This window comes from Microplitis mediator, chromosome 4, assembly GCF_029852145.1.
Source record: "Microplitis mediator isolate UGA2020A chromosome 4, iyMicMedi2.1, whole genome shotgun sequence".
NCBI classification, from domain to species: Eukaryota; Metazoa; Arthropoda; class Insecta; order Hymenoptera; family Braconidae; genus Microplitis; species Microplitis mediator.
The window spans coordinates 8868387-8882706 of NC_079972.1; the positions used below are offsets into that span (position 1 = coordinate 8868387).

The following is a 14320-nucleotide window of genomic DNA, read 5'->3' on the forward strand; positions in this document are numbered from 1 at the left end:
GTATAAGTGAGAAGAAATTTCTTTGCCTTTATGTATGGTCATTTATGAACATGTATGACTCATATATGATCTCATATGGTCATATCTAATTATATATAGCCAGATATGAACTTTTTTACCAATTTGTAGTGGTTCAGGACACTAGGGTTACCAAATCACTAACAATAGAATTAAGGAATAGTAATTATTTATTTATTATACTTATACTTAATAGGTTATACACAGTTTTTATAGTATTAAATCTTTTCTTTTTATATCCCGGGTATACTTTTTTTATTTAACGCTAGGGCGCTCTACTTTCGACAAAAGTGCTGCCTCTATAGTTCGGGCACGATCCCTGTAGTTTATTGTTGAGATGGGAGTTACCCGGGTCAAAAAATTAACTTGAAGTCACCAAAACCATCAGTGTAAACCAAAACCAAGTTAAATTCGACTTTTTTTACTTAAATGGATACAAATTAGGTCAAAATAGCCAAAAGTTAGTAAAAAATGTATGAAAGAGACATGTTAAAGTAAAAAAAAAATTAAATTTGACTTGGTTTTGACTTAGTTGACTTAAGGGGTTAGGGGTACTCAGGGGTATGAAAAAATGATGATTTTCAATAATTTTTTTTTTGTAGTTAATTACTTTATTTGACAAAAATAAAAACATAGCTTTATTAGAACACGTTTCGATTTGACTTCACGAAAATTTCAAAAAAAAAAATTAATAATTCAAAAAGTTATCGCTGTTTTTGTAGAGCCCGTTCCTCCCGAAGTCCTTTGCGGTGATCATCATAAGTCCTTGGAGATTCATCTAAAATCAATCGGACAAGAAAAATTAGTTTTATTAATAGATAATCTTGTGCCTGATCGAAGCTTTTTTTTTTTTTTTCGAAATTAACAAAATGGCGGCCTCAGGAAATTTTTTTCAAATTTTCGAGAAAAAAACCGACAGTTTATTGTTAAAAAAAAATCGAAATTTTGAAAAAAAAAAAAAATCCTTCGATCAGGCACGAGTTTTTAATGTATTTCAAAAGTACAATAAATTTTATTGAAATCTACCGAGCAGTTTTTAAGTTACAGTGATCACCAGTTCAGAAAACATAGTTTTGAGAAAAACGCATTTAAAGTTTTGCTATGGATTTATGTCGAATTATAAGAATTATTTAATAACTTACACTGAGTCATCTATTCCTGGACCATATAATAGCTCTTCAGCCGACATAGCAGCTTCCAAAATATCGATTTGCTGGTGCCTACGTTGCAATCGACCTTCTCGGGTGTTATCATTAGCGCGCTTATCTGCTACTTTGATACGTGCAGCATCCATTCTTTCTGCATACCGATGAGAATTAGGCCCACAATTAAGTCCTAGTGTATTCATCAAGACTAATAATGAATTTATACCCTCATTAAATATACACATAGCAACGTATGCAGCTATTTGTACGATGGTAAAACTAGTATTTACCGTTTTTGGGCATATTTTCCATACTAGTTGGTTAAAGCTTTCATTATTATTCTGATTGAATCCACCTACACATCTTGAAAGTAAATTTTCATTACTAAGATCTTCGTATATAGGCTTGATAGCTTTTAAAACATCAGAAGGTAAAGGAGAATAATCGTGAGAAAAGGTATCAAGCTCTCCTCTTGCTTCAGCGCGCTGGTAAGAGCACCAAGATTCTTCGCCTTTTGGACACATATCATGATTCGGTTTTTCATCACTCGAGCCGTAGTGATAAAAGGTTGCCATTATAGCAGATTTCATATTTTCAATAGAATCACAATGCCGGCGTATTGCTAAACCATAGTACACAGTTAGTTTGTCTATTAATTTTCCTGTGAGCTTACCTCGACCACCAAGACCTTTTTGTTTACTCTTCAGCGTACGTAATCGACTCCCCATCCGCTTTTGGACATGCCCTATACATTCCTTTTTATTTACAGTTGTATTTTCGTAAGGATCTGATTTTATAATTCCTGAATAGGTCTTGGAGTCACCATCACCAATATAGTTGGCATACTTAACTCCATATTTAGTTTCAGAATACGAAAACATTTCGACCATCGCATCCACCTCCATTTTCCCAGAAGACCCTTGATGATTAGCAGAACACACATCTTCATGCGATTGATACCATTCCTCGAACTCAACAGTATTTGTTTTTTTTTTCCAATACTCACATAGCTTACAATATGCACTTTTAATGTTTATGTCAAGAATCTTTCCAGTAAAATAGCCAATTATAGAAGAAACTCCAAATGACGATGTATATCCCCGTTTTTGCCAGGTTCCATCTCCCGATACAGTTAGATGATTTATATCTTCATTTTCAGTTGTTGGCATTGCTTGCTTTTCTTCATTCACAGCTTTCGTCATGAAGGTTTCTGCGACGGCTTTACTACAATTCAAAATCTGTTTCAGTAAAATTGTATGCGTAGATTTATCTAAAAAAGACGGCATGTCCATCAGGCCGCAAAACTTGCACAATCCTTCGTATCCTATTCCTAGTATTCTCATTACAAAAATGAAACGTCTGTTTATTTCATAAGAATGCCCAACGAAAGAACAGGAAGGAATATATTCATTTCCACAGTTATTACATGCAACTACAATTTTGAATCCCAGCCCACGTGTACTTGCTGTTTGAAACACTACATTTCCATCACATTTTTTACATTTTATAAGAGCAGAAATTGCAGTGAATACCTGAATAAAATTTATTATTCGAAATTCAGTACTGCTGTCTTCAGGTACATCATCTTCAGTGTTTTGTTTTAATTTTTTAGAAGATGTACTCTGAATACTTTCATCACGTTCGGCTGTTTTCGGATTAAAAACATTCTTTCTTTTGACTGAACGCGACTTATTAATTTTTTCAGAACTCCGAAGTTCTCTTGAAACCTTTCTAGAATCACGTCCCATGGTTAATAATTTAATTCACTTGAGAAATAATTTATCACAAAACTATCGACTGATCAGTGCAACGACTACAGGTATACTGGCAACCAAAAATTATTTTTCAGTTCTTGTACTACCTACAAATTGTGAATATATGTAGAAGGATATATATATATATATATATATATATATATATATATATATATATATATATATAATTATAAATACATTAAAATGGGGAGATATTCATGACAATGAAACCCGAAAGGTCGGTTGCTTGCAGCTGTTTCTAGCTACCTGCTCTCGAATGCCACGTAGCACCCGAGCGTCCTTTGGTCATTGTTAAATAACTCGAAAAGAATTTGTCGGATTCACTTCAAATTTTCACACAATATTTTTAAAATATTATACTTTAAGAAAATGCAAAAAAAAAAAAATCGATTTTTTGAAAATTCTGACTACCCCTAACCCCTTAAGTCTAAGTAAAAAAAATAAAATTTTTAATATTTTTTTAACCCAAATATTGTCAATGTGTTTTCTTTTTCTTTCCAATGGGTGAAATTGGATTTTCAATTTTCATAGTTTGATTATTTGTTCTTTTCAGCTTTGATCAACGTAGATTTACACAGATTGGCACAAATTTGAATAATACTAGAATTATTATAGATAAAAGTTGAATGAAGAGTCGAGTCGCTGTAAATCTAATTTACTTTTTCCCGGGTTGTCGGTATCTATTGTGCCAGAGGGCTTACGGTGGAGGAATAAAGTTTCAAAAGAAAATATATAATGTATTTATAAAACTAATAATAATACGGCCAATTTAAAACTTTATTGTGATAATGATAACATCAGTTTGCTAAATGAACATGAAATTCTTCTTCAAAAAATTAGTCGATTGGTAACCGTCGGTATTCTACTTTGACAACAATTGGTCTTTTCGGTTCATGTGACCGGAACGGACGAACTTTTTGAATTATATATGTAGTAAATATACATGTATATATATAATAATGCTTAAGGTATGCTTCAATTAAATTGGATCATAAGCTTGGGTCGTTCTGGATCTATATAGTTTTGTAGACTATGACTCAACTCGGGCATGCTGCCTATTGGCCTGTAGAGAAGAGGGGGACAGAGCGGGCCCCTTAAAATTTTCAAAACTTTAAAAAATATGAGGGCACAGCGGGCCCCTCAAAATTTTCTATAATTCGGATCATCAATAAATTTGGATGGATAATAAGCTTATCGAAATTTCTTATATGGGGGAGACCGGGGCAAGGAGGCCCCCCCGGGGCAAAAAGGCCCCCCTGAAATTTTGATCAAAAAAAAAAAATTTTTTTTTTTTCGTCTAATTACTATAAATCCAATAAGCGGCTGAGGCAGCCGTTCGACACGCGCGTGGCTCGGGCGATCACCGAAATTAAGTAGCATTGAGCATGAGCACTACTTGGCTGGGTGACCGTGTAGCCACGCGTTGGGTTCGAACGAACGTCTCTGACCGTTAGGCGCGGGATGAAGATACAGTGATCAGTAAAATGGGAATTTTATCGATCACTGGAGCTTCACCCAAACCGAAACTGTACTGGCTAGGTTTTCTCTGTGGTTTCCCTACGCCACTACACCTCCATTGCACGAGGGAGGTTGTAAGGCATCACCGTAATGATGCAGTACAGTATAAGCACAAGTCGGCCCACAGCCGCACAATGAAGGCAGAAAGAGAAGTAAAGCAGTTGCGATATAAAGGCAAAAAGTGTAAAAGGCCGTTACTACGGCTATATACTAGAAAAACAATTAAAATAAAAAAAAATACTATAAATCCAATATATTGGCGCATTTTTAGCCCTACGCACGACACCTGGGGCAAAATGAACCAGCCGAAAATTCTGAAAAAACGATTTTTTCATATTTTCTGGCTGATTCTCTTTGTCTGGGGCAAATTTGGTCATTAAAAATATTCAAAAATTATAATTTTTTCTTTAATTGCTAAATTTTTGAAATAAAGTAAAATTATCAATAGTCTAAAAAATTAAAGAACACGTTTTTTGGTTTAAAAATAATGACAAAAAAGAAATATAGAATTTTTTTTTTAAATAATAATTATTAATTAATCTTATCTGATGGTTAAAAGCTGATCTTCCCTAATGAGGGCAAAAATAGACCACCAAAACTGTTCATTAAATATTTATTATTACTATATAAATATAAACATAAAAATTTATTAAGAAAGTTAAAGATAATAAAATTACATTTTAAAGTTATATCACAGCAAACTATTAAAATGATTTTTTATACTATTAAAATAAAATCGTTTTATAGTTCTTTGCAAATATTACGCGTGTAGCTTTGCACAACTTTGTTGTGAACACCGGCACGTGAATCATGAGCCCAAATTTTACATTGGCCACATTGAATCCACGGCTTTAAAGATTCCGAGTATAATTTGCCACAAAAAATACAAGCCGTATCATCGACCGATTGTTTTGATTCGCGTTTTCCTTTACCCTTTCCTTCATAATTAATTTTTAAAATAAAATAAAGAATAAAAAATATCAAATCCGAAATTTTTTAGGGGGGCCCGCTCTGCCCCTAATTTTTGATTTTTTTAATTTTAATGGACGCAGCATAATGAAGTAAGAATAAGTATCAAGGGTCTAAAAAGAAGTAAACGCGTTAAAAAAATTAATCATATTATAATTATTTTCCTTAAGGGGCCCGCTCTGCCCCCCCCCCCTCACCCCTACAGTTCACATTAGTATAACTCTGATACCATTATAGGCTTTATCTGTTATATTTTGCAATTAATTTTTTTTTCACATCGATTAAATAATTAAATTTACATTTTATATCAACAAAAATATAAGTAAATAAATATTTTTTGATGTTTATGTTTTTGATTGAAAACAAATATCAATATGTATGCTAAAAGTATATGTACAATTTCATAAAGTTTCCATAGTACACATTGACCACCCGGCGCGGAGGCGACGGCTCAGTCTAATACCGAAATAGTCAGGGTTCGAACCAAGGCGTCGGGGACAATGTTTTGTTTTTTTTTTTTTTTTTTTTTTATATAGGGGAGGGCTGGGCAAAACAGGGTACTTAAGGAAGTACTAAGTTTTCTAGAACTCAAATACGCAAAATTTTTTTTTTTTTTTTAATGATAATCAAAGTAAATCGAAAAAATTTTCAGTTGCCGTTGAAAAAAGAAATTTTATTCTTGCGGGCAAAATGGAGTACACGGAGAGAAAAACATTATCAGAACGTCTATCCGATGTATCTTCAAATGACGTATCGCCAGAATAACGATTCGTATACCTTGTTTAAGAATACTAGACATAACACGCTCGCTTCGCTCGCCTTCATTCTTTCAGAAATCCCGCCATTATCTCGGTCGACCAATCGACGACCGAATAAAATAGTCACAGAAGTGACGTAAAACGATACGACATCCGGTCATCAACTTTTTAGAAGAGGACTCACATGTTAATTTAACAGTCTATAGTATCGTTAATTTAAAGATATGCATTTAGGTTAGGATAAGTACTCATTTATTTAATTTAAACATACGACAAACAGTATTTGTAAACATATGTAGTTTTGTTGATATATGTATCTGTTTTGCCAGCGTGAGGATCCGTATAACTAAATTTCCGGATACCTTAATACAGAGTTTGTGCAATAGTCATGTCAAAAAGTTATAAAATGCCTAAAATAGGGATACGGATCGTCATTTTGACGATCTACTGTGAGGAAACTGTATAGCTGAATTGGCTATACGGCGTATCGTTAAGTTAGTTGAGTATACAGCATATAGCCAGGATAGCGATACGTATACTAGTACTAGAGTGAGCTCACTCTCGATATTTTTCTCTCCGTGTACACTCTAAAAAAAAAAACAATTTCTGGATTTTAAATGAATTTGATTAAATGAAATTTTTTTGTAAGTAATTTAAATGAAGAAAAATGATATTTTATATGATTATTTAATACAAAGAAAAAAAAAAAAGAATTTAATAGTTTTTATCATAAAACAAAAGCCATTAACATTTTTTGACTGACACTCGATTTTTGAAAAAGTTTAACGAAAAAAATTTAAAATAATGCTCAATTGTATTTACAAAAGTGATTTTGGAATGTTTGAAAAGCATTTAGAAAAAAATAGTTTTTTTTTATAAAATTTCGGGGGTACCCCGTATTGCCCGGCCCTTCCCTATATAAATATTTTTTGAATAGTTATGTAGGGGGTAATTAGTTTCGATTTTTTATAGAGAGGAGGAAGTTTATGAAAAATAATCTCGAGTAACATAATCGAACTTCGTATAAAATATTTTTCCAATTTGAATCTAGTGCACGTTATTTGAGTGACAGTGATTTTGTTCTATAAAAACTTAACAAAGCTCAGACTTACGTTATCAAATTTTTTATTTAATTGTAATAATGAAATATTAGTATGCTCTCACAATCCTCATGCCATGTAAAAATTTGTATCACTGATAGAAGGATTTCTTAGCATTTAAAAAGATTTTTTAACAGTTGAGAAATCATTTCTTAGTATTTAACAAATATTTCTTACTATTCAAGAAATGATTTCTTAAATACTAAGAAATCTTTTTAAATGCTAAGAAATCCTTCTATCAGTAAACTTTAAAGTACTTGTATCAGAGCTAAACAACGACAATTGTAAAATACAAAAACATACTCAGGTTTGTTAAATTCTGCTTAAAACAAACTATTAAGGTCACTAAATAATAAAAAAATAAATTATATATAATAATTAATTAATCTCAGTTAAATAATTCAAATTCATTAAAACAATACTAATAAATTTAATTAAAATCATAAAAGTCGTATTTATACGACGTAATAGTTAATAAAAAAAAAAAAAAAAAAAAAAAAAAAAACAAGAAAACTCGTTAAATTTCAATATAATTACTATATAATTATTATTGTTATAATCGTCTATTGAATTTATTATTATCATTTTTAATGAACTATTATCAGTGTATAGAATGATATAAATCACATTATCTGTGCAGCAGTATAGTACAATGAATATGTAAATGTATGTATAAATAATAATAGAGCATTATGTACTGTCTTTTGTCGATAAAATCAATAACATAAATCGACAGGCAGACAGACAGATATCTAAAAAAAAAAAAAACATCAAATATAAAAACGAAGATGGGAATGCAACTGGGGCGCGTTGAATAATCGATTTTCCACCATCTCTCCTTGGATTTAATTCAACAGATAGTATGCGATGTAATGCGTACTCAATATTCATAACTCACCTTTTTTTATTATTAATAAATACAAAGCCAAGTTTATCTTTGCATTAATTACGCGATGGCTTATTGTAGATAATAAAAAATTGATATATCGAAAAAAAAAAAAAAAAAAAAAGTTTGCCCCCAGAGAGATTTGAACTCTCGACCCCTGGTTTACAAGACCAGTGCTCTAACCCCTGAGCTATGGAGGCGACGTGGAATTAGAGGCGAAAAAAAAGCGTTATAAGCCTCGACTACTTTTTTTGACAAAAAAACAATATTTCGAAAACTATATTTAGTGAGAAATTTAAAAAAATTTTCTTTTTTTGTTTCACTATCAACGAAATATCTTTTAATATATTTTTTTTCGTGGATGAATAAAAAGTAGCTGTCGTGGGCACTTAAATAAAAGAAATTTTTATACACAGTAAATAAGGATTCGTCAAAATCAACACTCATCACGTGTAAAACGAACGTTTTACACTCATTTATATGTTATTTTAACATGTTGTGAGAGTTAAAAAAAGTTACGCACGTATTTGTTAAAAGTAAAAATTTTCCAAAAATTCTTTTGTAATGTTCGACATTATTTTTAACATATTTTGTGTGTTGATTTTACAGTAACATATAAAAAGTGTTACTTTCGAATAAAATAACATTTTTGTGTGTTAAAAAATCAATCGATAACGACAATTCAAACAAGATAAATACTGTGGGTTAAATTGACACACAAAAGTGTTGAAAATACAACACTCAGAATTTTAACGGTGTCACGACTAAATATTTGACCCTAAATATCTAACGTCAAAATATCTAAGAAATTAGATCTAATCCAAAAATATCTTGTACCGTAATAGAATTAAAACCTGATCTAAAACCAAAAACGATGATCGTTGATTAAAATATTTTGTCATTAGATCTTTTGTCGTCAGATATTTTAAATTAGATATTCTGAATTAGTTACTTAGTCACCCGATAAAAAAAGATTTTGTATAATTATATATAATTATATATAAGTCCATATATAATCAGATCTGAAAATTGGCCAGGCCTGATCATATATAATCATATATGATTAGATATAATCATGCATGAATGAATATAGTCATTTTTAAAATCTCATTGAAAATATCTGTAAATTATTAATTAAGTGATTTAATTAAGATTTATTGTCTTCATTAATATAAATGTTGGTTAAATTAAAATTACAAAAAAAATTAAAATTACTATTAATAAACTATTAATATAATACGGGGTCACCCGTCCAATTAATGACCCACGTCGATGCTGCTTAACTCTGGTAATCGCTTGATAGTAGTCTGGTCCTCTCGTCTGCTATGCACTTATAATTAAGGAAAATTTATGGCATTACTTAACCCAAATAATGAAATTGATACATCCTACGTAAATAATGCACCTAATGGATTTGGTTTTGTATATAAATTACAATAGAATTCATTAGATAGTTATAATCAAATCTTTTTATCTATAGATATATAAACTTATAAATATCCATATATAAATCGATATCTATTTATACTTTTAAAATTCTGCCGAAACCTTTGAACATTTTTTACGTAATGGGGATTTAAGTTTGATTGATAGCTGACAAAATAAAAATTAAATGACATTAATATTAAAATTGTCACATTATGTTAAATATATATATTGGACCTCTATACATAATTAGTAAGGCTGTACATCTAAACCGGCTTAACCGGTTAAAAAAGTTAACCAGGTTAATTAGCTGGCTAGCTCGTCAGCTTAGCTAATTTAACCGGTTAACTTCATTAGCTTGGCTAAGCAGCCAAAGGCTTAACCGGTTAACTCAAATTAGCTAGGCTAATTAGCTGAGGGTTTAATCGGTTAAATGGTTAATTTTTTTTTTCATCTATTCGCTACCTTATCTTAAAAAATATATATGAAATATCATATTTATTTAATTTTAGACCGAAAAAGCTATAACAAAAAATTTATACTATTAGTTAAAAAAAAATTCAATTCAATTTTGAAAATTATTTAATTAAAAATATATATCGCGTTAATTATGCCAAAAGGGCGTATCTCAAAATATACGCCTTTTTGGCTATGTAAAATTAAAAAGGCGTATTAAAAAATCTTCTTTTTCCGGATAAATTTGGGAATTTCACAACAAAAAACTATCTAGAAAAAAACGAAAAAAAAATTTAAAAGCCAAAAGGGCGTACCATTTTTATCCTTTTCAATTATTATTAATTCTTAGCGAAAAAAAAAATCAAGAGAACAGTAAAATAAATGACTTTAAAACTCGATCAACTGGAGAAAAACATTAAATTAAATGAAAAAAACGTTCCCAAGTTGATCAGAAAAAAAGATATTTTTATACGCCCTTTTGGCATAAGTAACGCGATATATATTTTTAATTAAATAATTTTCAAAATTGAATTGAATTTTTTTTAACTAATAGTATAAATTTTTTGTTATAGCTTTTTCGGTCTAAAATTAAATAAATATGATATTTCATATATATTTTTTAAGATAAGGTAGCGAATAAATGAAAAAAAAAATTAACCATTTAACGGATTAAACCCTCAGCTAATTAGCCTAGCTAATTTGAGTTAACCGGTTAAGCCTTTGGCTGCTTAGCCAAGCTAATGAAGTTAACCGGTTAAATTAGCTAAGCTGGCGAGCTAGCCAGCTAATTAACCTGGTTAACTTTTTTAACCGGTTAAGCCGGTTTAGATGTACAGCCCTAATAATTAGATATTTATAGGTTTCATATCATTAAAGTCTGATCATATCTAATCATATATAGACATATATATAACTACAGATAAGTTTATATCAGTCGTGTCTGATCAGATCTAATTATATATAGACTTATATATAATTAGACCTGATCATATATAGGCTTATACATGATTATACCTAGCCTTCATCATCCAGGTCTGATCAGATCTAATTATATATAGACTTATATATAATTAGACCTGATTATATATAGGCTTATATATGATTATATCTAGCCTTCATCAGTTAGATCTAATTATATATGTCTATGTATAATTAGACCTGATCTTATATAGACTTATATATGATTATACCTAGCCTCCATCATCCAGGTCTGATCAGATCTAATTATATATAGGTTCATATACAATTATATATAATTCCATGTATAATCATATATAATTCCATATATGATTATATATAATTATATATGATATCATATATAATCATATATACTCATATATACTCATATATAATCAGACAAAATCATTTTTTATCGGGCATGTAACCATTTTAACACACACTTTTTTTTACACTTTGCCGATTCGTTTTTAAATGTGTAGTTAATTTAATTTAAAATCCATTTCCGTTAAATTTTTCTTGTCGATAATAAAATAATCTTTTAATTCGTTTGCACTGAAAAATAATATTTTGTTAATAGTAATACTGTTAGGTTATAGTCATCATCAAAAAATTAAACAAAAACATTGTAGGCTATGAATATAGCAATACTTTATTTGCGTAAAGGTTATACTGGTATATTATTTATACAATGTTTTGTCAAATTAACTATCTGAAGTTCTCTAAGAAAGTAAGCCGTTGTCCTTTTTTACCCTCACTCTTAGAAAATGAGCCTAATTTCATACCATGACTACACACTGACATGTATCACAAGATATTCATGTACGAAATTAACTTATTCGATCGATTGAGTAAGGAATCTACCTTCCATTTCGGCTGCCGAATGGCCTTTTTTAATTAATGTTTAATTTATCTTAATTAACAAAGAAAAATTTTCAATACTTATTATTAATTATAAATATTTTCAATCCATTAGGTTTTATAGTAGTGGCGGCCTGTGTGATGACCTTTGAAGCTCGTGATAGCGCAGCGAAAGTTGTGCCGGCGCGATATCGCTTCAATCAAAGTTCGTCATCAATAAAGTATTCACGGAACCCACGACCACGTCGTTCAACGTCATGTCAAACGACGCGTTGGGATCATCAATTAGGTTTATTTCGCGTGAATCGCAGCCCAAGTCCAAGTGCCCATGAGATAGCGCGTAAGCAATTGACAGCCGAGTTTATGCGGTTCTCAAGAAATCTTTACGACAAGGGATCGCCAACTCACCCGCTAAAAAAAAGTCCAAGTGCACCGTCTTTGGTGATGAAAAAATCACCTTCTAAAAGAAAAGCCTCTAAGTTTTCTGGTTGTGCGCTTTTAAATCCGGAATTACTTCAAAGACACGCTTTGTCAGTTGACAATCCACAATACAGCCCTCCACGAGTCAGCAGAGAGAGTCTCGAGCACAATAAAATGAATGGCAGTCAAGTTTCAATGGCTATGGATCTTTACATCCCTAACAAAGGACCTGTTACGCTCAAAGTTAAAGACAGATCAGATACTGCTAGACGACATCAGTTATTACGGCAAACTAAAATTGAGGATCTTGATGAAGAAGAAGCGAAGCGAATTCTCGCAAGAAGAAAACAACACTCTGGTAATTTTTAATCATTTAATCTGTTGAATAAAACCAATTTTACTAAAAACATAATAGCAATTAAGTCGATAAAATTAAATATGAATGATTTTTTTTTTGGTTTTCTTTATATAGGCTCAATGTCTTATATCTTTATTCGAAATAAAATTTTGTTAAAGGCTTCATTTTGCCAACTTTTATTTCTTTTCAAAGATTTATTTTTTCTTTTATATTTTTAAATAAAAGTAGATGTTGGAGCCAAAAAAGACCACCATAGAGAAAAGAAAATGAAAGGCTGGAAAAAAACGTTATATTTCGGATACTAAATTTATCGTCGTTTAATAATAAATTAAAAATTTTTTCGTAAGTTTTAGAAATAGAAAACATGAATCGAAAATCGAACCCCTTATGAATGCCTGCGTATATTCCCGAAAGGGTGGTGAAGTAGAAGCAGCTTCTTAGTGGGATGGAAACACAGAGGACAAAACGATATATCCAAACAATCATCATGTTTTTAAAGTTGTGGTAGATTTACATAAAACTTATCTACGTTATAACAACTTTAATACAAAAATTCTGATCTATAAAAGCATAAGCATAGTAATTTTGATATAAAAAAAAAGTCTATAAAATATATCCCGCGCGAATATAGGCTGAAAAAAAATATAATATCTGTATAGACAGGTGCATCAATATATGTAACATCTTAATAAACAACAGTGATCCTGTACTTGATTTGTTCGGGTTTAACCAGTCTACATCAGCCAATCACTTAGCTTCCATATTGATATCTTTAAGATCATAGCTTTTAATCTTTTTATCATATCCACTATTGTGGGCGTGGGTTCGAATCCCACTTCTGACACCAAATTGTAGTGGTTGGTATCTTAAATTAATATCACTTATACACTACAATGATAACACACTTATATTAGAAATAATAACACCACAATTAACAGCAGTAAAAGAAAGCAAGAGCAATATATAGTTTATTGAGATACAATGTTTGCTGTTAAACTGTCAATATAAGACTGACTGACTTTAATCGCGCATCTATAAAACAAGAGAAGAAGGCATTTGTTTTCTAGCTATTCAAATATTTAAAAGATCAGTTTCACATTCGTTACAATATATTATATTCGTATACTAATATGATAACTCAGACAATGAATATAAAGAAACCAATAAATAAATAATTGATACATACTATACGAAAAACTAATTCATACTTCTAAATATTCATATTACAAAAGCCCTGTACCTAAACGCTCTGACACATGATGAATGTATTATATTAAGTGACCCTGTTAATGACGTGAGCTGTTGGGTCTTTGTAAAGTAAATAAATAAAAATACAATTATCATAATAGATGGCCGTATAGGATAATTTAAATTTTCGCGCCCGATTTTCAAGACGAAAATTCAAAACGGACATTTACAGCTCAAAAGAATGGTTTAATTTTTATATTATTTAAAATTATTATTAAGTTAGAACCCTTCTGGTATATCAGCCACCAATTTTGCTAGTGCAGTTGCTGGTTCAAGACCAGCAACATAATACGTATGTGTTGAGTTCAGGTGCTGACAAGGCTGTGTATTATTATTATTGTATCCCCTATTTCATTACATTACATTACATTACTTTGTATTACATTAAATTATATTATCTTACATTATATTATTTAATTAATGTTA

The 14320-nt window shown here is 30.5% G+C and overlaps 2 protein-coding genes and 1 non-coding gene across 4 annotated transcripts in view; 1 reads left to right on the forward strand and 2 right to left on the reverse strand.

Annotated features, from left to right (window-relative positions):
• The window catches only part of LOC130666786 (uncharacterized), a 41405-nt gene that overhangs the window by 21674 nt on the left and 5411 nt on the right, over positions 1-14320 (forward strand). Inside the window, exon 5 of the mRNA XM_057468051.1 lies at positions 11984-12646. Within this exon, the coding sequence (XP_057324034.1) occupies positions 11984-12646 (663 nt within the window). The remainder of the gene's footprint in view (positions 1-11983; positions 12647-14320) is intronic.
• Positions 568-3030, reverse strand: LOC130666787 (uncharacterized). 2 transcript variants are annotated; one of them, XM_057468053.1, is made up of 2 exons: positions 1454-3030; positions 568-1353 (listed from the first exon to the last, which is right to left on the reverse strand). In XM_057468053.1, the coding sequence occupies exons 1-2, from the start codon at positions 2909-2911 to the stop codon at positions 1288-1290; spliced, it is 1524 nt and encodes a 507-aa protein (XP_057324036.1). In that variant the 5' UTR covers positions 2912-3030; the 3' UTR covers positions 568-1287. The 2 variants fall into 2 exon arrangements, with proteins under 2 accessions (XP_057324036.1, XP_057324035.1); XM_057468052.1 differs by having other exon boundaries at positions 573-796; positions 1161-3030.
• On the reverse strand, positions 8297-8369 carry Trnat-ugu (transfer RNA threonine (anticodon UGU)). Its single transcript has one exon. It is a non-coding gene; the product is annotated as a tRNA-Thr (tRNA).